This window comes from Odocoileus virginianus, chromosome 3 (assembly GCF_023699985.2).
Source record: "Odocoileus virginianus isolate 20LAN1187 ecotype Illinois chromosome 3, Ovbor_1.2, whole genome shotgun sequence".
Lineage (NCBI taxonomy): Eukaryota > Metazoa > Chordata > Mammalia > Artiodactyla > Cervidae > Odocoileus > Odocoileus virginianus.
Genome location: NC_069676.1, coordinates 36,112,016 through 36,136,929, shown reverse-complemented (window position 1 = coordinate 36,136,929; position 24,914 = coordinate 36,112,016). Strand labels below are relative to the sequence as shown.

The 24,914-nt window shown below is 52.8% G+C and overlaps 1 protein-coding gene across 1 annotated transcript in view; it reads left to right on the top strand.

Annotated features, from left to right (window-relative positions):
- Nucleotides 1–24,914, top strand: part of COL23A1 (collagen type XXIII alpha 1 chain) — a 372,482-nt gene that overhangs the window by 334,864 nt on the left and 12,704 nt on the right. Inside the window, exons 6-14 of the mRNA XM_070465188.1 lie at nt 11,550–11,576; nt 12,983–13,009; nt 14,361–14,387; nt 18,505–18,621; nt 19,622–19,657; nt 20,071–20,097; nt 21,749–21,802; nt 22,759–22,803; nt 24,213–24,290. Of these exons, the coding sequence (XP_070321289.1) occupies nt 11,550–11,576; nt 12,983–13,009; nt 14,361–14,387; nt 18,505–18,621; nt 19,622–19,657; nt 20,071–20,097; nt 21,749–21,802; nt 22,759–22,803; nt 24,213–24,290 (438 nt within the window). The remainder of the gene's footprint in view (nt 1–11,549; nt 11,577–12,982; nt 13,010–14,360; nt 14,388–18,504; nt 18,622–19,621; nt 19,658–20,070; nt 20,098–21,748; nt 21,803–22,758; nt 22,804–24,212; nt 24,291–24,914) is intronic.

Genomic DNA, 24,914 nt, shown 5'->3' with positions numbered 1-24,914 from the left:
CACCCTCATAGTTCAAAAACAGCTTTGATTGTAAAAATGTAATTAGTTAAATGATTCATCTGTAATATCCCAAATTCATCTGTTTTTAGGCTTCAGCATCCTACATCTCATTTTCATCTGACCCCTGCAGGGCTGCTCCCCAGTTCTCCAGATTCCAGGTGGAGCAAATGAAAGCAGATTTCCTGAGCAGCCCCTACTAATGGTCCCCAGATTGGAACCTTGGGGAACCACAGTTGGGCCCCAGGGAAAAGGCCACCATGCTGACTTTCCCTTCCTTTTCCCCAGGGTCGCCTCAAAAGCCCAGTACAGGCGCTTCTGGACCTGGGCTCCTTGCCTTGGGCCCATGTCCCTCAAGTATCACATGTGGAGCAACCAAAAGAACAGAGGGTTGAGCTGCTGCTCCTGCCCCTGGTCTCTAGAAGCCCTACTTACCCTTGGAAACATTTTGCGTCTTCCCAGCAGTGGCCCAGGAACCCTCTGCTCCTATTACAAACTTCCAAGGGAGGTACCACCTTCCCATCTTGTCTAGTTCTGGGATTGCTCTCAGCAGGGGCAGCCCATGGGAGGCCAGCAGAGGTTTGTCCAGCTCTTTGCAGCACCTTTGCAGAGTGATGCCCTCCAGGCTGATCTCTGACCCCCTTTCCCCCCAGGCAGCGAAGCACCTTCACCCCACTGCCGGGAAGAGCATGTTCACAGACCTGCACTAGGTCACTGGGGCAAACTCAGGTCTTCCAAGTAAGTAGACTTGAAAGAAAGCAGTTATTTGGAGTATGAAGCTGGTCCACTCAGTATCCTCCTGAAATCAAGGACTGGCCCTCTGTCCTGCACGTGAAGTGGAGAGAGAGTGGGCTTTGGGGCTCCACAGACCATGTGACCCCTCTTCAGGCATTTGGGGAGCCAGTTAGCTGACCCCCTGAGAGGCCTAGCACTGGACATACAAATTGGGTTCAGTGAGTGCCAGTTCCTGCAACCACGGTGATCACCGACCCCAGCAGGGGGAGCCCTTGAGGCTGAAGGAGGCCCTCCCAAGCCAGGGGCCCCAGCCCCCAAGATGTGGCCCAGAAGGGCAGGCGGCAGCTGGTGCCCATGACAGCCTTTGACAGGTCTGGAGCGCCCTCTGGTGCTCCCAGGCCAAGCACTGGTGCCAGTAGGGAACTTTATAGAAGAATTCACTTGGTGATTGGTTCACTCAACAAATAATCATTGTGTCCTCTCTTTGTTTGACATTTGGGATACAACTAGTGAGACATACATCCAGGGCCCCTCGCCTCATGGAGGCTGGGATTGAGTGGGAGAGAGAATCAAATGCCAGGGCTGAGAATGTGCAGGTTGTGACACGTGTCTGTGACCCAGGCCGGGCGTGGTGGGGGTCAGGGCAGGAAGAGAGGTGTGAGCCGAGTTTGGAAGGCCAAGGAGGGGCTGACAGATGGGAACTTCACAGATAATGTCCAGGGAGAGGGTGCACCTGAGACAGGCCAGGCTGGGAGGGAACAGGAGAGGAGGGTCAAGGCCAGCAGGCCTGGAGCACTCAGCTTCATTGACAAGTCGGTTATCTCCGTAAAGGGGGCACAAGGTGGAGAGAGCTTGCAATAGCATCCAACCTGGGAAGGTCCAGGCTTAACAGAAACCCTGCAAATCCGTCAGGTTCCCCAGGAAGCAGTGAGTTCCCTGTCACTGGAGGTATGCAAGCCTGTGCTACATAACCACCCTTCAGGAGGGGCTTCTAGGGAGAGATTGGCCCCAGTGGGTCATCTCCCTACAAAGGCAGGTCCTTCTACTCATGTGAGTGCTAAGTCGCTTCAGTCGTGTCCGACTCTTTACAATCCCATGGACTGTAGCCCGTGAGACTCCTCTGTCCATGGGATTCTCCAGGCAAGAACACTGGAGTGGGTTGCCATTTCCTCCTTCGGGGGGATCTTCCCGACCCAGAGATCGAACCCACATCTCTTAGATCTCCTGCATTGGTGGGCAGGTTCTTTACCACTAGTACCACCTGGGAAGCCTTTTTGGGCTACTCAGACCCAAACTCGGTGGGACAGGATGGCACAAGCCCATCTGGAGAAGGGGGCACTTCAAATAGTCACAGACACCATTCAGAGGCAGGCCTCTGGTGGGCACTGGATCCTCAGGGAGAGTCATAGTGGGGAGGGGAGGTGGCGGGAAGACAGTGCAGTGGGTCAGTTACTGAGGAACTGTGTGGGCTGAGGAAAAGATGAGGAGGACTTCTCAGAGGTGGCTTGTGGGTCTGGAAGGAGGATCGTGGGGGCAGACAGGGGGTCCTTGAATGTCAGGGCATGGGGAGCTGCAGCTCTGCCCTGAGGGTGGAGGTGAGGCCGTACCAGGTGCAGCCAGAGAGAGATGGTGAGGTGGGAAGCATACAGGGTTTAAGCAGGAAATTCAGGCTTGGGTCCCAGGCCAAACTGGCTATGCCTGGCCTCACCAAGCTTCAATTTCTTCATCAGCAGAATGGAGGTACTAACGGTACCTGCCCAACAGGGCTATGCTTAGGGTCAGTGACTTCCAGGTGAGAAGGCAAAGGTGTGTGTGTGTCTTAGCTCTGCCCCATTTCCTGGATTTTTACACTGAAACTGGCCCAGCACATTACAGTCACACTCGTTTAACCCCCTGTGTGCCCAGCTCTAGTCTGGACACTGTCACCTATAGGAAATCATTCCATCCACACCACACCTACATTACAGAAGAGGAAACAAGCTCCAGGGAAGTTAAGCAGCTCACTCCAAGGCCTGCAGGGTAAAAGCAGAACAATGGGGATGACTCCCCGCTGCTTCACTGTAGGAAGAATAGGCACTGGGGAAAGGAGGCAGGGAGGCTGGTGGAGACCGTTCCAGGAGAGAGGCCAAGTCCTAGGCAGGGTAAGTGGAGGACTGGACATATACGCGGTTTGGAGAGAAGATTCAGAGCTGGAATTGCAGGCTTGCAAGCTCATTGGTGCATTCCAGGGGCCAGCCAGGTGACAAAATAGGAGAACTGGCTGGGTGCAGGAGAGTGGAGGGAACAGTGGGCCTCGACTGAACTGGGAGGGCACATGCCCCATCTAAGGGGGTCACTGTAGCTCAGCCCAAGCAGGTCGATCATTACCACATCTTCTAACATTTCAAGAGAAGCTGGAAGTACAGGTTTTTATATGAAATCTTTGGATTCTTAAGGATTCCAATCAGCCTGTTAATTCTTGCGACTCTTTGCAACCCCATGGACTGTAGCCCACCAGGCTCCTATGTCTATGGAATTCTCCAGGCAAGAATACTGGATGGGTTGCCATGCCCTTCTCCAGGAAATCTTCCCAACCCAGGGATCAAACCCAGGTCTCTTGCATTGCAGGCAGACTCTTTACCATCTGGGCCCCCAGGGAAGCCCAATCTGTTAACAGTGGGTGACAACTGTGTCACCCATGGAAACCAGGGAGGGCTTACCTCAAAGCCCAAGGTCTCAGAGAGGCTGGGGGTTCAAACATGAGTGAGGATGGGAGGAAGCAGGCAAGTGGCCCTGCAGACTACAGCTCAGGGCAAGAGGGCAGATCAGGTGTGTAGCCTAGGCTGTCGGGATCTCTGCAGCCTCAGCGTCTGCTGTGAGCGCTGTCAGTCTTTCTTGTCCCCTGGTGTCCTGGCAATGCTGTGTCTCAGACCCGCCAGCTGAGCTGTGCTGTTCTAGGCAGGCCACTACCCATCGTATAGTTTCAGCCACACTGGGACCGTCACCCTCTGATCCGTCCTGCTAGATCATCGCACCACCAAATGGGTGCCTCAGCTGGCCTGCCATCCCCACAGCCTTCCATCAGACCAGCCCCATGTGCCTGAGCTGGAGACACCAGGCTAGAGGCAGCTCTCAGCAGATAAGCTCAGTTCACTGATCCAGCTTCCATCCTCCCCTACCCAATGGGAGTCAGGTCTGTCACTCCCCTTCACCCCACCCTGAAACAATTTTTCCTGATATCTGACAGGGTAATCATGTAACAGGCAAATGTGTAATTTAGGCAGGTATTTTGGGATCTGTTCAAAGGCATAGCACCCCTTCTTCTAGCCCTGATGTGTAATGGACATACGTGTAATTGCTTCCAGGGCACACAGCGTGTTCACTGATCATGTCTTCTCCCCAGAATAGAAGCCAGCTGGCTTTCCGGCCTCACAGAATCACAGAGCTAAGGGGACCAATGGGTTTTCTCGGCCAAGGGTCACAAAGCCAGATGCCCCTACCGAGCTGGCAGGTCACTTCAGCAGGACAGTAGGCCAGTGGTGAGGCACTGGGAACTGCCCTGGACCCAGCAGCCACTGCCAGGCACAAGTGAACCCAGGGTGCCAGATCTTCAGGTTTTCAGTAAAAGTCCACACTCCAGATATTTATGTGAAATGTTACAATTTTTAAATGTTGTAACTAATTTAGTTATGTTTTACTTTTTTTTTTTTTTTAACTGCATGGACTAAACCAAACCTGGCTCCAAGCCAGCCCTACCCTCCCTTGCCCAGACAAAGAGTAAGAGGGGCAGCATGGGAGGGCCAAGGAGCAAGTGAAGGGCAGGGCTCCGACCTTGGCAGGCTCCTAAGTCCCCGCACAGCTGGAGTCCCCACAGCTCGCTCTGAGTTAGGTGTAGTAAGTGACTGCAGAGACCACTCTACAAAGGGCCCGAGGTCCCAGGAAGGGGCTCCCCAGAAGAAGCCACGTGCCACCACCAAGACACAAGCTGCAGCCAGCCTGGATGTAAGAAGGGGGGTCCTTTCTTCCCTTACCCTACAGTGGAATTCAAGCCTGGGAAATCGCTAAGCCCAGACAGTCGTGCTGTGGCCCATGTGTACGCAAACAGCCTGACCTGAGAAATCAGAACCACATGGTGCTGACCTGCCCGAGGGCGCTGCCCATCCACCGCCTTGCCCACTGGACAGCCCTAATGAGAGAGCCTTTGCACAGAAAAGCGTGCGTCCCAGGCTGGGACTCTGGGCCCCAACAGCCTTGTAATTTGATGAATTGTCAACATCTGGGCCATAATTACTGGACCCTGGACTGATAATCCTGGTAAGCCCCCCATCCAGGGGCCCTGTTCTGGTGCATTTGCAGGGGCTCCATTCCCCGACAGGAGCTGTCAGCATTAATTACAACCAGAAAGCAAGATAGTCACCCAGCTCCGGCTGGTCTGAGCATTTACTCCTGTCTCCATCTAAACACAGCCAGTGTATTGATTCAATTCCATACAACAGATACTCTCGCCAGTTGGGAGGCCTGAGCCACAGCTAACAGGGAGGAACAGAGCCAGCCTCACACAGAGGAAACAGTCTGCACAATTTCTTTGCCTCGGGGTCCCTCCAAGGCTTTGTTCCCTGGCCACATTGAGACGCTCCAGTGATAGAGTTGGCATACTCCATGACCCAAACTTACTTCACGAAGAAACCTCCTCTCTTTTGCCATACTTGCTAATACTTTTTTTTTTAAAGATAGCTCCATGGAACCCTGCTTAGGAAATACCCAAGGGGTGAGGGCGGGAGCAAACCCACAAAGGTAAGAGATGTCAGCATTGGCACAGCCTGCATCTCACTGCCAGCCACTCGGAAGGCCACACAAATGTCCCTCCCCAGCACTGCCCACCCCAGGGCCAGTGCAGGCTCCACTCCATGTCTGCTTGCCTGTAGGTCTCACAACTTGGGTTGATCTGAAAGAAGAGACCAAGAAGACTATCTTGGGACCCATGTTGAACTTGTCATTTAAGAGAACGGCGTGACCTCCATTTTACAGATGAGGAAACTGAGGTTCCAGGCTGCTCAGATTGTTGAGCGAGGCAAGGGGATGGGCCAGCACAGGGGCTCTGTCCTTCTGGCCCGAGATTCAGCACAGCACAAGTTTCTGTTTGCTTCTACACATCCAGGATCGCCCTGGAGCTCAGCTGATCTGCACCAGGGAAGAATGATTTAAAGCATAACCCAGGCTTGTAAACAGCTGTCTAGATTCGTGGAGGGCAGAAAGAGTTGAAAACCTCTGGTGAATTCCACGGCTTTGATCAGGCAGGGGAAGGAGCCAGCAGGGACTGAGCGCCTCCAGGCACAGCGCTGTGGCATCTGACCCTCGGGATCACCCGTTCTGTGGTCCAGGCACAGCGCTGTGGCATCTGACCCTCGGGATCACCTGTTCTGTGAAAGCTGAGGCTCAGAGAGGGGAGCTGAGCCCAGGGAAGGCCCAAGTCCTGCCTTTACTCTGCAGGCTGCCCAGTGTCATTCTTTCGGCTCCTCTGGTGGGAGATGCAGGGAGAGAAGCAGCTGGAACTGCCGATAGTCAGGGAAGGGAGGGCTGTCTGGATAGGATAAGACCCCCTGCCACCAAGGCCCTGCCACCACCCCATCTGGGGCTCTGCTCTTCCAGATGGCCTGGCTTCCCAGTACATTCCCCTCCTGCTCAAAATCAGCTTGTCAGCAGCTGGGGCACTCAGCCTGGACTTGGTCCAGCCCACCTACTAGATCCACCCTTTCCCAGAATGTTTCCCTCCTCACAGAGCACTCAGGGCCAGGCCTGGACCTCCCTCCAACTCATGGAAACACCAGGTTCATCCACACAGCCTGCCATCACAGTTGCTTTGCACAGATCCAGCCAGGCCCTGAAACAAGGGACCCAGTGAGGCTGGGAACATTGCCTTCTAGGAGACCCACAAGCAGAATGATGGCTCAGACAAGTCTTGCAGGAAAGAAACCTATTTCACAGGGTATAACTCCTTACTTCACTGCAGATGGTGACTGCAGTCATGAAGTTAGAAAACGATTGATTCTTGGCAGGATAGCTATGACAAACCTAGATGGTGTATTAAAAAGCAAAGAAATGGAGGGGGGACCGGGATGGAGAATACATGTAAATCCATGGCTAATTCATTTCAATGTATGACAAAAACCACTGCAATGATGCAAAGTAATTAGCCTCCAACTAATAAAAATAAATGGAAAAAAAAAAAAAGCAAAGAAATCACTTTACCAACAAAGGTCCATATATTCAAGGCTATGGTCTTTCCAGTAATTGTGTACAAATACGAGAGTTGGACAGTAAAGAAGGCAGAACGCTGAAGAATTGATGCTTTCTAACTATGGTTCAAAAAAGCCTTCTATGGAGAAGACTCTTAAGAGTCCCTTGGAAAGCAAGGAGATCAAACCAGTCAATCTTAAAGGAAATAAACTCTGAATACTCTTTGGAAGGACTGATGCTGAAACCAAAGCTCCAATACTTCGGCCACCTGAAGCAAACAGTTGACTCATTGGAAAAGACCCTGATGCTGGAAAAGATTGAAGACAGGAGGGCCACAGAGGATGAGGTGGTTGGCTGGCATCACCGGTTCAATGGACATGAACTTAGACAAACTCCAAGAGACAGTGAGGGACAGGGAAGCCTGGAGTGCTGCAGTCCCTGGAGTCTCAAAGAGTTGGACACAACTTGGTAACTCAACAACAACTCCTTACTTGACCATAGAATTCCTTACCACCAGGCAAACCCTGCAAGATACCAGTGTTCCATGGACACCAGTTTGGTAAAGGCAGTATTAGGGTGACTGTGGGCAGGGCCCATCCTCTAAGGGTCACAGCCCAGGCCGCAGCCTCTCCCAGGATAAGAGGGGTCAGAATCATGCCCCAAAGCTGGGCAAGTCCATCTGACTCCAAAGCCAAGCTGTTTCCTCCTCCACCCCACCCTCCTATGAGCTCCCTCCTCCCTGACTTCCAGTGACCCATGGTCACCAAGCAGCCTCTCCAAGCATCAGCTATTTCCCCAGACAGAGAATTCAAGGGCCTGGGCATAACGTTCCTACCTTGGTGTCATCAGAGATGAGCCCAGAGCCACCTCCACAGACCAAAGCCATGGCTCTGGGTCAGCTGCATCCCCGAAGTCAGGCCAGCACCCTCTAGTCTCTAAATATCTGCACATCACCATTCTCTGTTTGCCTAGGGAATCTTCTTGGCATCATACCTAACCACGTGTATGCTATGTCATTTCACTCATGTCCAACTTTGTGACCCAATGAACTGTAGCCCGCCAGGCTCCTCTGTCCATGGGATTCTCCACATACAGCTCCAGCTTTGAGTCCCTGAGGAACTCAAAATTTCCCTTCAGCCTCACTGTGGGCACTTCCAAGGTTGCGGCTCTTTGTGCCCTCTCTGCCATTATTCTGAAACTACAAACTTTATCAAGTCCCAGGAGCCAAGGGCCCTGTGACCCCAAATACAGGCAGGACCCCGGGTTGAAAACTTGGTTTTCTGCTACGTAGGGGGCTTCTCACAAACTAGTAAGCTGGGAACCAAGGCTGCACTGTCAGTGACCCACTGGGACAGTCTTGGAGGTGGCAGGGGGGAGCATCCTGCCTGGAAGGCAAGAGGTCCCTGATCCCTCTTAGGAGGGGCTGCTGAGGTCTGGCCTTCAGAATGCTCTTAGAGACAGGTGGTGGCACTGAGCTTTCCCCTCTGGGGTCGAAGCCGAGGGAACATCCCCAGGCTCCCTTCTGTAGCAGGCATTTCTAGAAAAACAGGGCAGCATAGCACCGCATGCTTCACGCCAACTGGGACTGGGCCTGGCAGAGGCTCAAAGTGAAAGAGGGTCCAGAGAGCCCTTCCCCAGGGACAGTCTCCTCACTCAGGGAGTCAGAGGTACCAGAAATCCTGGCAGGAAGGCAAAGCCTATGAGCCTTCTCCCCAGATTCCCTGGATAGCCATCTGTCCCTCCTGCTACCCTGTGCTGCTGGAGAGAGAGAGCGTTCCATAGAGAGTAGGGCCTACTTCAAGCCCTTGGACAATCCCACTGGTTCAGCTTCTTCATCTGTAGGAAGGGACATGGCACCAGTCTCCCAGAGCTGTGGCAAGGGCAGACCCTGTGAAGGAAATGGAGTCAAGTCCCAAAGCAAGCCCTGCTCTGTGTCCTGGCCTTTATCAGGAGTGTCTTGAACTCATCATGCAATCTAGTTCCAAGGCCAGTTCATGTCCCCAGCTGCTGCTGGTGACTTAGCAGTGAGGTCTGCTGTGCTCTGCCCCTGGCATTTGAAGAAAAGAGCTTCATTTAGTTCTAAGCTGTACCTTAGTCTCTGTTTTGTTTTGTTTCTTGAGATGAAGACTTTGGAGATCTACCCTCTTAGTAACTTTCAAGTATACAATACAGTATTGTTAACTCGAGTCCTGATTGCTGTAGATTACATTCCTAGAGCTTATTTATCTTGTAACTTGAAGGTTGTACCTTTTGACCCTTTCTTCCATTTCACCCACCCCCCTACTTCTGGCAACCTTCAGTCTGTTCTCTCTATCTATAAGCTTTTGTTTTGGGTTGTTGTTTGGTGTTAGATTCCACATATAAAAAGAGGGCTTCCCTTATAGCTCAGTTGGTAAAGAATCTGCCTGCAATGCAGGAGACCCTAGTTCGATTCCTGGGTTGGGAAGATCCCCCAGAGAAGGGAAAGGCTACCCATTCCAGTATCATGGCCTGGAGAATTCCATTGACTATAGTCCATGGGTTTGCAAAGAGTCAGACACAACTGTGTGACTTCCACTCACTCACTCACTCATAAATGAGATCATGTGGTATTTGTCTTTTTCTGCCTGACTTTTTCACTAACATAATGCATTTCACAGTCCAGCCATGTTGTTGAAAAGTCAAGCTCCTCTCATTCTTTTCATGGTTGAATAGTATTTCTGTGTGTGTGTGTGTGTGTGTGTGTGTGTGTGTGTGTACCACATCTTCCTTATCAATTTATCCATCAGTGGACACTTAGGTTGTTCCTCTGTTCATTATTGTGAAAAATGCTGCAATGGAGGTGCAGGTATCTTTTTGAGTTATTGTTTTCATTTTTTTTGGATAAATACCCTGACGTGGAATTGCCAGATCATAAGGTGGTTCTGTTTTTTATTATTTGAGGAACCTGCATACTGTTTTCCCTAGTGGCTACACAATTTACTCCCATCAATAACACACAGGGCTTCCTTTTTCTCTACATCCTTGCCTTCTTATTTCTTGAAAAGGAAAGAATGTTACTTAGTTCTAAGCTGCATCTTTGTCTCTTTTTAATTTCCATCTGCATTATGACTTTTTAAAACCATGCAGAATAAAGAGGGGCAAAGGGTGCACTATGTTTGGGCTCAGGTCGGCAGGACAGACAGACACACTCAGGGCCTGGGCACAGAGTCTGCCCTGGCAACCACTCTGGTCAAGGTGACTGGGGGTCCAGGGACAGGCAAGATCCAATGGGCAATGGGATAGAGCAAGGGAGGTTTGAACAGAGGAATACAAGGGCAGACAAGAGGAGGAGAGAGTGGCCAGAGGCCAGGTGAGACCACTGCCAGAGCTTGAGTGCAGTATGGGCTTCTGTGTCCACACAGAATTGAAGTCCCTGCCATCTGGGCACCAGTCCCCACTTCTTCTGGATGCCTGGCCTAGGGCAATGCCTTCCCCTCACTGGGCCTCAGCTTCCTCCTCTGTAAAATGGGAATAATAACACCTGCCTTACACAGGACTTCTGTTACGATTCAGGCAGAGTATGGAGGCCACCGATAGCCCCAGAAGAGACCCAGGATGGGACTGGGCCCTCTCTGAGAAGGCCAGGCCAGGGTGAGGGGTCTCAGGTAGAGATGCCCAGAGGGACATGGCCCTATGAGAGCCGGAGCCGATGGTGGGTAGATGGGAGCGAGGCCCACTCTTAGTGAACTGCTGAAGAGAAGAGCCCTTTCGTACAGATCCAGGTCAAGATGGGCAGGAGCTGGCCCGAGGAGACAGGCCAGCTCGTGCAGCTCCTGCTGCGCTGCAGATGGTGGGGACTGAAATTGCACCTCACCAGGAAACCCCAGGGCCATTCCCCCTGCTCCTGGGACCCCAGCTGCCCCCAGGCCATTGCCCTGACATCCAGACCCTTGACTGAATGTGAAGCGAGTGGCCGGAAGCACTTAGGGCACCAGCTTTAAGAACTGCCCTGATTTCCTTCCTGGAGTGAGGCCCTTCAGCAAGGGCACCAAGAGGTAGCTGTTGTCGCCGCACCTGGGGAACTGGCGGATGACTGTCTGCCAGGGCAGTCTGGAGACCCAGCCGGGGAAACTAACTGTTTACAGCTAGACCTCGCGGGCAAAGGCTGGTCAAGACCAGGCAGACCCAGTCCATGGCACCCCCATTGGATTCCTCTGTTCCCCCGCAAGGAGGTGGAGCTCAGCAAGGCTTTGTCAGGTGTGAAGACAGGTGAAGGGGAGGTAGTGGAAGCTTCTGTGCAGTGGGCACTGGCCGTCTGCAGACACCACGAAGCTAAAGCCCCACCATTCAGAGTCTCAGGCATGACACTCATTCCTGAACCATGCAGCCTGGCAGAGGGAATGTGGCCACATGCCCAAATCCTGTGGGGTGATGGAGGCGGGTGGCTTTGAAGGAGAAATGGGCTCTGTTTCCGGAGGAGGGGGTTCTGGGCAACAAACCCAGAGAGTCCGTGTGAAATGTACCCAAGACCATGAACTCAGGGCAGGCTTTGGTCTCTCGTCACTCAGTGCCTCTGGGTCATAAAACACAGAAGAGATATAACCTCTGTGCTCTCTCTGTCTCTCTTTCTCGTTTTCCAGGGGCCACTGGGTCTGGATGGAAAACCTGTAAGTGATGACAGGGCAGTTGTAGGTGTCCTGGGATGGGGCTGCCCCTGGGGTTGGGAATGACCGTGGACGCCAGAGGGAGGAGCCACTGAGAATGTGGTTCAACATGGAGAGAAGCCATTTGACCGTCAGAGTTGAGTTCAAATCCAGCCCCACCCCCTACTGACTGCAACCTTTTCACCTCCCAAGCCTGAGGCTTCTTTTTTTGTCAAACAGTCATATTAACTCTCCCCACAGGGATGCTGGGAGTGCAAAAAACTGTGAACAACACTGTCCCTGATGTCCAGTCAGCCCTCAAAACACCTGCCCTCCCAGTAGGCCCTCAGCACATAGCATCCCCTCACTTAGAGTCTCAGGAGTTGGATGGCGGACACCACACTGAAGAGTTTTCAACACCTGGGTCAGAGGTGGTCCATGGGCGTCCTTAGAAGAATAAATAAGATACACACAGATAGCATAATTAAATTAATAATTGGATATGGACGGAAGAAAGGAAGGACAGATGGACGGATGAGTGGATGGATGAGTGGGTGGATGGAAGGACAGTCAAGTGAGGTGATGAATCAAACACTGTACAGACAGTTGGATGCAAGCAAGAGTAGATGAGTGGGGATGTATACATGCATGATGGTTGGGCAGACAATTGAGTGCAAAATGAATAGATTAACAAATGATTGGAGAGCTGACTGATGCTGGGTGCATTATTGAAGGAGGGGAGGAAAGAACCCAGTACCTAGACGGATGAGTTGTTGAAAGAGTGAATGAGCAAATCCATTACTAGCTGAAGAGAACATGATTTGGGATGGAGTGATCCATCCCAGGGATCGAGGCTCCTGACCTAGAGTGTGAACGCCAAACTGGCCCCACTGCAGCCTAGCCCCCACCCCAGGGTCTCTGAGCCCCACAGTCAGTGCCTTGTGTGTGACCTGACCCGCTTCCCTAGAAGTCCTGGTGTTAATAACTTGGCAAGACTGAAAGAGACATATTTCCTGCAGCCAGAGGGTGATGGCAACCACCGTGGCCTGCCAGGAGCCACCTCCACCTTCTCACACCTCCAGACCCAGAAGTCAGTGACTCCTCACTGGTGTCTGGGCCCAGCAAGGGCTGAGCGGGGAGAGCTCTGTTCTCTGGGGGGAGTGACTAGCACATTTGCCCCTGTTCAGAGAGGATGCCAGTGACTTCCCCAGTGCCCTGTCTTCCTCATGGTGAGGACTGAGGTGCAGAGCTCCCTTGGGGCCAGCACGGGCAGCTAAAGGCTGATAGGTTCACATGTCTTTTCACTGAGCCACTCACAGCTCTGCTTAGCCTCACAGGCCTTTCTGCCCTCAGAGCCTCAGGGAAACCAGAAGGGGGTCAGCCTAGTCCTCTTCACTCACCCATGTTCTTTCTCTGTCTCCCTTCTCCAGGGACTTCCAGGCCCCAAAGGGGAAAAGGTAAGTGATGCTGGAGGCTGTCCAGATGTGGTAGGCTGAAAAAGGAGGCCAGAAACCTGCCTTCAAACCCCAGTCCCAGGGTGTGACCTTGGGCAAGTCACATCCCCTCCTGGAGCCTCAGTTTCTTCATCTGTGAAGTGGGGTTAGTGGTGCCTACCTCCTAAAATGGTTACAAGGCTTACATGTGACAAGTTAAAGTACCTGGAGGGTTGAATCTGAGTTCTTCTGGCACCAGAGTGTAACAAAAGTCAAAGCATAGTCCATCCAAAATGACGGGTTTCCAAAATTATCAAACCTGAAAAAGAGGAAGGTACCAGAAAAGCCCGGGGAATTGAACACTGTTGACAGCATTCCTTGTGGGGAGAACACCTCCCAGGAAAACAAATGGTAGAGAGCTAGCCCCAGGATATTTGTAGCCCTTTGTGAGAAGGACTTCCCTGGCATATGGGCACTAAATGTCACAGTCAGACTCCTGGAGGGCTGGGACTCCAGGTGCCTTGGAGGATAGCAGGAGAGAGGAGAGACCTGTGTGTCCCACAGTGGAGTCAGGGGCCAGAACAGCCCTGGGTGTGGTAGAACCAACAGACACTTCTTAAGCAGGACAGAGCCAGGCTGTGCTGCGCCACCCCCAACCCCCACTGCCATGTGCCCTGTGTGGGTCAGAATAGCCAGGGTTCCCGTCCACCACTGGGGCTGAGCAAGGCACGGGATCTGGTGTTTGGAGCCTCAGGTGTGCATTCCATCTCCACTGCAACTGTGTCATCTTTGGCAAGTTACTCCATCTGTAAATTAAAACCAACTTCTCATGGAGAAGACTGCGCAAGGTAACAGAATAAGTGTTCTTTGTAGATGAACAAAGAATAGGCACCAGCTGGCAGGTGGAGTGGTTGCCTTCATGCCAATTCTGGCTAATGCCACTGAGTCATAGAAATGAGGAAGGAAGGGAGACCTCTCTCTTGAAACCAGAGAGAAATTGTTGTCTTGGCATCTACTGCTACATAGCACACTGCTCCAAAGCTTGGTGACTTCAAGCGGTGAATCAGTTATCATCCGTCATTATTTGGAAGTTCGAGGGTTCTATTCCGCTGTGTCTGGAGGCTGGCAATAGATAGGGGACCGCCGCACTCCAAGCCCTGGCTCTGCTAGCTGTGTGACCTTGGGCAAGTTACTTAGCCTTTCTGTGCCTCAGTTTCCTCAATGGAAATGGAGATAACATAGAGCCTGTCTGTTATATTTGTTGGAATTGGAGTGAGACCATGCATGTGAATCACTGAGCATAGAGCAGACGCTCCACACATGTGTAAAAGTAATAGAAGTAGTGGTGATGTATCACCCTGTTTTTTGTTCCTAGGGTGCACCAGGAGACTTTGGCCCCCAGGTAAGAACCAAGCAAGACCCTCCCCCAGCCCCACATGGTTTGTTTTATATCATAATAAGTGTTTCTTCTGGGTCCCTGTGCTTATCACAGAAAGAAGTGAGTGACAGCCCCCTCCCCACCCGTGGTCTATCTTGCTGCCTGTTTTTACTTAAGCAGCCATCGGGTAGAAGCCCGAAGCACCTTGATCTGGCCAAAGCTTCCATTCTCTGCACAGACAAGCAGACATCCTGGTCACCCTTATCACCATAGGTAGGCAGAAAGTGGGGCTGGCACCGGGCCCAGACTAGAGACTGATCTTCCTGAGAGCAGCCTGCACCCAGGAAGAGGGAAGGCTATGGTTGGAGCCAGATGCCCTGAGCCCAGAGTTCAATTCTGTCGCTTACCAGCCGAGTGACGTGGAGTGAATCACCTCCTCCTCTGAGACTCAGTTTCTCCCACTGTGAGTGGGGGTGACGTCCTATATCCCAAGCCCCTAAAATGAAGGTTCATGGCAATCAGGAAAGTGGATACTCAGCTGAGTGGGAACGGTAGGTCAGAGTCTCCTCTAGCCCTCCATGCCCCCTGGGCCTGGGTACCCAGAAGTGCCTCCTGCCAAACCAGGGGTCTCCTCAATAGAGTCTGAAGCAGAGTGAGGACTCCCGCTGGATGGGCTCCATGGACTCCACAAAACATGTCTTGGCAATTCATGTGGCTATTGGTGGGGAACTCAGCCGGAGATGCCCGCTCATGGATCTCTGTGTGGCTCAGGCCTCTCCCAGCCTGGTGGGAGAAGGGCCGTCCCAAGAGTAGCATTCCAAGAGGCAGGAGGCCAGTTAAGAGCCACCTCCAGAAGGGACACAGCATCGTGTCCACAGCATTCTATTGGTCACAGAAGTCACAGGACCCATCCAAGTCGAGAGGGTGAAGAAATGGACTCCAGCTCTTAGGGGAGGGCGAGGTCCCTTTGCAGAAGAACCCGAGGGATGGGATCAAGCATAGCAGCCCTCTTTGGAGACTGTTGAAAGGTTGCTGCTGAACCACGAAAGATGCAGGGGTTCTTGGCCTCTGAAGGAGAAGAATTCAACTGGGGACCAGTGAACGGGCTTGATCACTCAGAGCTTTTGTGTAATAAAGTTTTATTAAACTATAAAAGTGATAGAGAAAACTTCTGACATAGACATCAGAAGGGGGCAGAAAGAGTGCCTCCCTGCTAGCCTTTAGCAGTATGTTACATACCTATCAGCAAGCTGTTAATTAGAGAAAGGAGATGTCTCAAAACTCAGAGTGAAAAAAAAAAAAAAAAAAACTCAGAGTGGCACCAGGCCCCTCACCTACAACATGCATTTTGAGATAACATTGGCACCAGGTGAGTCATAAAACCCAGACCATAAAACGATTGACATGAATCTTGAAGAAAGGGAAGTTTCCAAGTAAATACACAGTTTCATTAACATAGATTAGAACAATGTATGAGTAAAACAGGTTTGTTGAGCCCTTATTGGTTCTGAGTCTTAAGCAGAACCAACTTGAAGAAAGACAGAGTCTAAGGTAAATACATAGTTCATTAACACAGCTGAAGACAAACGTCCATTAGAAAAACACCTCGGTTAGCTCAAGGTTTGAGAAAAGTTAAGTTCAGGTGGAGCCAGCTGTCATCATGGCAACACAAAATTTTAAGAGAAACCTCTTTTTAAATTTGTATAGAGAAGGAAAAAAATCTGACACTTGTTTATTTCCTCCTGATGCTTAAGAGAAAGATAAAAAATGTCCAACACTTGCAGCCTATTTCCTCCATTTAGAGACCCCTGGCCTTCCTGCCTGTTACCCTCTCACTGTGGACCGTCACTTCCAATGCCCTTCCTCTCTCCAGGCTGGGTTAAGTGGTTTTGCCTCCAGAAATAGCCTGGTGGTTTCCAAATCACCCTCCTGCCTTTCTCATCAAACACCTGTTTGCTGACTAGATGGTCTTCCCGAGGCTCAGTCCGGACTTTATAAGTAGAGACCATCACGTGTACGGTCGCCGCATCCTCAAGGTAGACTGGCCGAGTCTGGGCTGCTGATGTGCACGCTCCCCTCAACTCATCCCGCGTTCCTAGGGGAAGACCTCAGCCATCCGATCCTGGGGGGAGAAGGGTGTCCAGCCTCATTCCAAGTACCTCAGAAGTTAAACGCCCTCTAGAACATGCTCGAGTGTCAACATTCATTTTCTGCCTTGATAAGGAGAGTCCAGATCAATGGTTCCACCCTGAGCCTTAGAATTGTTTAGCAGCTGATCCCTAACACAGGGTAAAATGAGACAGGAATCACCCACCACCACTGCCCCTCTGATTGGGTAACATTTCCAAACTCTGTTGTCTTTTGGCTGGAGTTCTATTCTCTTGGTGAGGACCCTGGCTAAGTCAGACTGGTCAGAAGATCTGTGTGGTGGACACTGAGAATTTCAGTTAATTTTTTAATTGGGAAGACAAGTGAGCTATGTCATATGAGCTCTGGTCTAGAGAGGCAAGTTTTCTCATATCGTGGGGTCCACAGATTGAAAAAAACTGTCTAAAAGAGATTCTCGCCTCAGTGGCCAGAAGAGACACTGCCTTTCCTAACTCTGTAACCCTGAGTAAATTATTACACTCTCTAACCCCTGGCTTCTTCATCTGTTAAAAAAGTAGCAGTGCCCTGGCCAGGTGGTCACAGGGCTGGGTGAGACAACCTCACCCCTCGGCGCTGGACACGCAGCAGGGGCCCGATCTACAAAAGCCTTCTTCCTTTCTTGGCAAGAGGTGGGTTGGGCGTTGTTGGCACTGTGAGCCCGGGATGCCCCATTACTGTGCCCGGAGCCAGTACTGGGCAGGCGCCCCCGAGAGCGGCAGGAAGTGCCAGGGGCTCTGAAGCCTCTCCTCGCGGGGACCTGCCACAAGGTGAGGGCTCTGGCTGCCTGAGGTCTAACCCGTTACTAACACAGCCGAGAGTTAGAGATTGGGTGCTGCAAGTGAGAGACGGTGTGGCCCTTTGTCGCTTTTTTGTTTTTTTAAGATAATTATAGATTCACATGCAGTTGTAATAAATAATACCCCCCGTACCCATCATCCAGTTTCCCTCAATGGTGACATCTTACATTGCTATAGTACAATCCCACGACCAGGAAACTGACATTGATATAATACACCAACCTTATTCCAGTTTCACCCATTTTACTTATTTGTGCATCTGTGTATTTCCATGCAATTTTATCACTCTTGAGATTTGTGCAATGACCACACAAAAAGCCTTCCTGCTCTCCATCTATAGCTATAGTTATCTCCTTTCCAGCCCCCATCCCTAACCCCTGGCCACTGCTGATGGTGCTCCATCTCCATAAATTTGCATTCCAAGAGTCTCGAGTAGCTGCAGTCATCTAGTAGCCATCTTTGAGACTGGCTTTTTTCACTCCGCGTGAATCTCCTGAGACGCATCCATGCTGTTGCGTGTGTCAGCGCTCTGGTTCTTTTTATTTATTGCTGAGCAGTGTTCTGTGATATGGATGGACCCCAGTTGGTTAACCATTCACCATTGAAGGACATCTGGATTGTTTCTCGTGAGGCGCTATTGTCAATAAAGCTGCCGTGAGTGTTCACGTATGGGTTTTTGTGTGGACATGTTTCTAATTTTCCATATTTTCAGTGTTTCTCTGGGACCAATGCCCGAGAGTGTGCCTCTAGCACTTAATAAAGCAGGAGCTGAGCGACCAGGAAGGTCTTTCAGGAGGCAAACAGTCCCCTCCCTTCCAAGAGGAAGGGAGCTGTTTGGGCACATGTGTTTTGTCCCACACCTAACATGTCTCATCTCTCACCTAAACTCCGTAGCTGGGCTTCAGGCACTGACAGCTGGAGCAATGATGCATACCGTGGAGGGTACGAGATCCTATTGGCCTCATGCAGAGGTGTAGGTCATGTCCCTTTATATACCAAGGGACCTGTCCCGTCCCTTTGTATACCAAGAAGTAGCAAGAGGCCCAGTAACAAGGCCCTTTCCTCCAAGCTGGCCACAGGCTGGGAAGGCGAAGGCATCTGGCCACCCCTATGAGGAGGCCTCTCTCTCTCCTCTCTCTGGAGGCCAGAACTCCCTCTGCCCACCCTCAGAGTCATGCTGGCCCCATCTTTTTCAGGGAGATCCTGGGCAAGATGGAGCTGCTGGGCCTCCAGGGCCCCCAGGACCCCCTGGGGCCCGGGGCCCTCCTGGTGACACTGGGAAAGATGGCCCCAGGGGAGCACCAGGCCCAGTGGTAAGATTGAGCGTGGAGCTGGACCACACAGGATGTGGTTACCAAACCTCCCAACCCTGATCCCAGAACCAATCCCCACCCTATCCTGTCCCCAGCCCCAGCCCCAGCCCAGACTCCTACTCCAATCACACCTTAATCTAACACAAGCCAGGTCCTTGACCCCAACGCAGGCCTTGATCCCAAGTGAAAGAGAAAGTGTTAGTCACTCAGTCATGTCAGATTCTTTGTGACCCCATGGACTGTAGCCCACCAGGCTCCTCTCCTCTGTCCCTGGGATTTCCCAGCCAAGAATACTGGAGTGGGTTGCCATTTCCTTCTCCAGGAGATCTTCCCAACCCAGGAATCAAACCCAGGTCTGACCCCAAACTCATTTCCAAATCCAGATCCACACCCCCAGTTCAGACTGTTATCCAAACCCTAACTCACACCTGCAGACTCTGACCCAACTCTTAAACCCACTTTCTAACTGCACATAGATTCTGACCTTGGTTATAATCTCAGTCCCAGTCCTGACCCTGAGACCCTGTCTCTGCAGCTCTCTACCAACCTCTTCTCCCTCTCTCTCTCTTTTCTTTCCATCTCTCTCTGTCTTTCTCCCTAGTATGAAGCCACTGTTGTCCTCCCTTAGTCCTAACCCAAACAGCGGGGTCAGACCCCATTGTACCGCCCCCTCTCCTTCCCCCAGGGGCTCAGGTTGGACCATGCTTCCCCTCCAGTGCAGAGCTGGCACCTCCCCTAGACTGCCTCCGGGGTTCCCTATCAACGGGCTCACCGATTCCTTGTCATGCTGGGCACATAACTCCCTGAGCCTCAGCTTTCTCATCTGTGAAGTGAGGACAGTGACACCCACTTTTCAGAGGTTTGATGAGGACAAAAATGTACTTGCATGAGAGAATGTACTTGCAGCCCCAGCCCAGGGTCTGGCAGGAGATACAGGCTCAGGCAACTGTGACGCCCCCACCCCACCCCACCTCAGTGCCCTTCTCTTATGCCTCCTCAGGGTCCCAAAGGAGAAGCTGGACAAGATGGTGCAATGGTCAGTATCCAGGGCATTTCAGAGGCCTGGGCAGGCAGGACCGTGGTTCAAGGCCCGGAAGCTCCTCTCCCCTGCACACCCACAGCGGGACTGGGCATGCAGCCCAGCGTGCATACCTGGGCTCTTGCCCCCCCCCCCCACCACTGGGGAGCAGATGGGCCAGGACCCCAACCCCAGCAAAATTCTCACAACCCCACACCCCTGGGAGAGAGCCTGCAGTCCACTCATCATGGCTTGGGATCTAATGCAGATTTCTGTCCAAGATACAAACAGGTGGCTCAGCTGGGTTCCAGAGACAGCTCTGCCACCCTCTGGGACTTGATGTCACCCTTTATAAAACAAGGATGTTAAGGAAGACAACGCAGGTGCAGCCTCTGGGATGATGTCTAACACTCCTTCTTCTCTTGTTCCAGGGCCCAAGTGGACCCCCAGGGCCCAAGGTGAGTGCCTCTCACTCCTGTCTCAGGCCTGGGCATAGGGGGCTCCTTCACCCCACCACTTCCTCCTCCTCCTCCCCCACAGAAACCAAAGCAGCAGGGTTAGAAGACCAAGCTCTATAACCTTGAACAAGTGACTTCATCTCCTCTCTGGGCCTCAGTTTACTGCCCTGTCAAATGAGGTTATGATAGATTTTTCCTACCTTACCTTCACAGCAGGTTGTGAGGATTGAATAATAAAACCCTTTAGCTTGTCAGCTCTCTTTTCTTCCTTCCTTGAGCAGCACCTGCCAGGGTGGAAGGCAGGCTATTGTCCTCCTCCAGGAGCCAGGGCCCCTGGACTGGGCAGGAGAGAAAGTGGGGGGAAGGAGCTATCTTTAGTGAGCATCTTCTGGGAGCCAAGGGCCTTCAATGCATTCCCTCTAATCTCGCAACCACCTTCTGAGACTGGGGGCATTATAGCCTCCATGAGCAGTGACTTGCCCAGGATCACTCAGCTTGGGAAGGACCAGGTCAGGGTCAGAGTGGAGTCCAGGACTATCTGCCCCATCACCCATGCGAATCTCTCTGAGGAGCTCAGGGTCTATGGGCTATGCTGGCTGGTCATCAGAGCCTCTTCTACCAGAGGAGGAGGAGCCTCGTGTCCAGGTGGTTCTGACCAGGGTGAGCCCAGTGTTTCTGGGAAGAAGATGGGGCGGCTGTGGTGGGCCTTCTTGGCAGGGATGTGGGAAGTGGCTGGAGATAAAAGCAGGGGCTGGGCACAGCGGGTCCAAACCCAAGTCCTCACTGTGGGTGGCTGCTCTTACCTGTCTCAGAAGCCAGGATCACATTCATTCATTCATTCATTCATTCACTCATTCTTAGAGAAATACATCAAACACATAGAATTACTCAGGCACATCATTCGTTCCCACCACAAATTGGTTCTCAAAGTGTGATCCCTGGACCAGCAGTATCATCAGCATCATTGGGCCTCATTAGACCCACGTGTTTGGGGCCCAAAGGCACTGAGTCAGAGACACTAGAGATGGGCATGCTCTGTTCAAGCAGCCCTCAGGTGCTAACGTGCACTCGGGAAACCACTGACCCAGATTGATCTTCCTCCATTGTTTCCCATGGGCGGGCCTCCTCCTCCTACTGTTCTCAACAAAGCTGTGCCCTCCTCCGAAGGGCCATCCCCAGCCATCTACTGAAGCCCACATTCTCCCTGAGTCCCTCTCTATCCCGCCATTCCTTCTTTTGGCACATCTTTCTGGCACATCCACTACCCAACATGAGGCTATGAATTTACCTGGATATTTCCTGGCCCTTGGTCTCCTCTGACCCACTGAGCAGGGATCTTGTCTGCCTGGCCCGCAGAGGGTGCTCAGACTGAGGGAATGAATTACCTCTCCTTCAGCCGATCCATTCCTTTTGCACACACCTACTCAGCTTGTTGGGGACAGGGGACAGAAGTGGGTCTTACCCCACCCCTGCGCTAGATGGACAAGGAGGGGAGGGAGCACTGCCCTGCTGACCCAGTGTGATCAGTGCCACTACCAGGAGTGGACTGGTGTGCTAGGAAGTGCAGAGGGGGGATGGCCAGCTGACTGCCAGAGGACCCAGCCAATGTGTCCAAGTCTGAAGGCTGCAGCCTCCACTGTTCTCTCTTCAGGGGGATGACGGGATACCAGGCCAACCAGGGCTCTCTGGACCCCCAGGGCCCAAGGTAGGTACACATCCCTCCTCCAGTGGTCCCCCTGCCTCCCATCTCCCCAGTTCCCACCTGCCTGGTGAAGCACCTACCCAACCTTTTTACATCACAAGTACATGGGCTGATGACCAGGGCAGGCCAGAGGGAGGCCAGCAGGAAGGCCAGGGTCCCACTCACCAACAGGCCTGGCAAATCATCCAGACCACTGACCTCCCCTTATGCCCTCAAGTCCTCTGGCTCCCATCTCAAGTGGCCCCACTCTGCCCTTCCCCCAAGCCAGGAACTGGCTGTGTTCCCTGGTCCCTCATCCCCTTAAGACAACAGCCAAATCCTGGCCAGGCTTCCTCTAACCTGACTGAGCCCCTGAGCTCCTCCAACCAAACCAGAAGGGGGCCTGGGGCCTGAGTCTTGGGGCTGTACTGAACTCACCACCCCCACCCCAGGGTGGGCTCGGGCAGGTTCCTCCTCTGGAAGCCCGCAGAGCCTGGAAGCTCCACAGCAGACGCCTCTGCTGCAGGGCCAGTCAGGGAGCAAGGGGGCCTCAGGGAGAGAAAGGCACAGACAGAGCCCTGGGGCCCAAGGTGACACCATGTGAGCTGCTCCGGCTCCCGAAGGCCCATCCCGGGGGAGACTGGCTTCACCTGCAATCTACCCTTTCAAGCTGGGAGTCCAGAAGGTCCCTGGCCCAAGGGTCTGGGCCCTGGCAATCAGAGGCTGGCCTGGAGTCAGGTGGCATGTGGTCTCAAGTAGTGACAAGGCCTTCACCGTGTAGCCTTGGGCCCCTGGGCCTCAGTGGCCCATCTTGTCTACACAACAAGGGGTCAGAGGAGGATCCCACAACTTGGTCTCTCAACTTGGGAGATGCTAGTCACAGCCATTCAGCCCTGTGCTCTTTGGGGAAGAGGGGACTGGTGGGGGCAGGGGAACTTTTGGCTTCAGCCATACACACCTGTAGCCACGTGTCTCCACAGGGGGAGCCCGGCCACCCAGGCACTGATGGAGCTGCGGGGCAGCGGGTAAGCAGTCCCCCCGCCCCGGCCACACCAGTGAGATCCAGGGACCTGATTCCTTCCGAAGTCCCCGTCCCCAGATACCCCAGAGCAGCAGTGGTGCTCCAAGAACTTGGAGTCTTTTTTTTTTTAACACTAATATTTCATTAGTGGATTGGCTTGGGTTTTGTTTGTTTGTTTGTTTGTTTGCTGTTTAATCCTTAATACATGCTTTGGGTAAAATGTTCACTTGTGGATATGAAAAGAAGAGTCCCATCCTCCTCCCTCTTCTCCTCCTCCCCAGGCAAGTGTCTGCCCTCCTAGACTCTTTTCCTTGGCGCATTCAACATAGACTTCAATATGTCATGCATGGCGTTATCCTACATGACCTACATGGGGCCTTGCCTTTCCCCCAGCCCCACTTCACAATTCACCCCTGTCGCTGGAGCACAGACACCACAACTGGCCCCAGATCTTTCATGATGAGCCCCCTATCAGCACACCTTGTTCTTGGCCCTGTGATCTCCAGCAATCACATCCCCCTCGCGCTCCCACAGGCTGCCTCCCTCCTCCAAGACAAAGGTCTAAGCTGGCAGCCTGGTGGAGCAGATGGCCGGGGAATTGGATTAAGCACTGAGTGCGGCCGTTCAGTGTGCACCTCACGGTTCCATAAAGGCCATGACCATGGAGGCAGCTGGCAAATGAGGCCCTGGCCTCTCCAGTGCAGCCGGCCTCAAGCCTGACCAGAGTGCTCACGTCCCCTGCTGCTCTAGCAGAGAAGAGTCTGGGGGGAGGGGAGGTTCAGAGGGGAAAGGTGAGGCCCACAGCAGGGCACACGTCTGTGCCTGTGTCGACAAGTGCGTGTGCAGACACGTACGTGTGGACATGCGCGTGGGTGGGTGTGGACTCAGAACCAGGAGTGAATGGGAGTGTCAGCACCGCATGCGTGCAGCCTCCCCCCGAGGTTAAGAAACAGGTACGAGGGCAGCCTCCAGCTGGCAGGTCTCTAGTTGGCCTGCACAGTGTTTGGGAGGGTTTGGGTGTTTTTGTTTGCCAACATTTAAAAATCTGAAGAACTTCACATCAAAGTCAGGCTCTCCGTTTTCTCTCAAGGACGAGCCTCAGTGGGCTTCGGTTCTCACGCGAAGGTGAATCACAGCCATCTCCAGACCTGGTGGAGGTGTGTTCCTCAGCTGGCCCCAGGCCTCCCCTCTCCCTCATATAACCCCCTGCCTGGCCCCCAGAATGCTCACTCAGTGAGCCAGGGTGCCAGTTCCTGAGAGAATTCGAGAAGACACCATGCTGGGGGCTGCCCAGGGTCTAGCTGAGACCTGGCCCACAGTTCACAGGCCTGTGTGCAGCCCAGTTACTAGGTTCTCGGGGTGAAACAAAAATGCCCACCATCCCTGAAATTCTTCCTCTTCTTCCTGCCTCAGGGTCCCCCAGGCCTCAAGGGTGAACAAGGAGACACAGTGGTAATTGACTACGATGGCAGGATCTTGGACGCGCTTAAGGTAGCATTACTGGTGGACCCCTAGCATTCCTTTCCTGGGGGAATATCCACTCACTTTGCACACTTTTTTACACAAGGGACCAGGGGTAGCTTAACACAGAGACTTAACACATATTAGGTAACGTCACCAGCTACCTAATGTGGAAGTCAGTACTATGTGGAATCCCACACGATGCTGAGAGAGCTGCTGTAAATGGGCCCATGCGGCCCTGAGCTCCACAGAGGCCAAGGCAAAAAAGGGCAGCTCGCCCTTCAGAAGCAAGAGGCAGGGCCTCTCGGGGCCTTTCTAGAAACCAGAGGCTGGAAGGCTGGATCTCCTAACAACCACTGGGTGAGAAAGAAGAGTGTGGCAAGGCCTGCTCCAGGAGACTCAGGAGTTGTGTGGCCTCAGCCCTGTCCCAGCGCGAGGCAAACCCGGGACCCATCACCAGTTGGAGAGAAGGGTTGGAGGCCAGCTGCTCAGAGGTACCAGGGAGAGGAGCTGGGGTGGGGGGAGGCGGTCCTCAAAGACTGGGGATCAGCACCGAGTCCCACCTGGGCTTCGATTTCAGTTATCTCCCACAGGCCTCAGGGGCACACAGGCTGATGGTAGCGGTGCCCACCCCAGGCCTGCACGGCGTGGTGT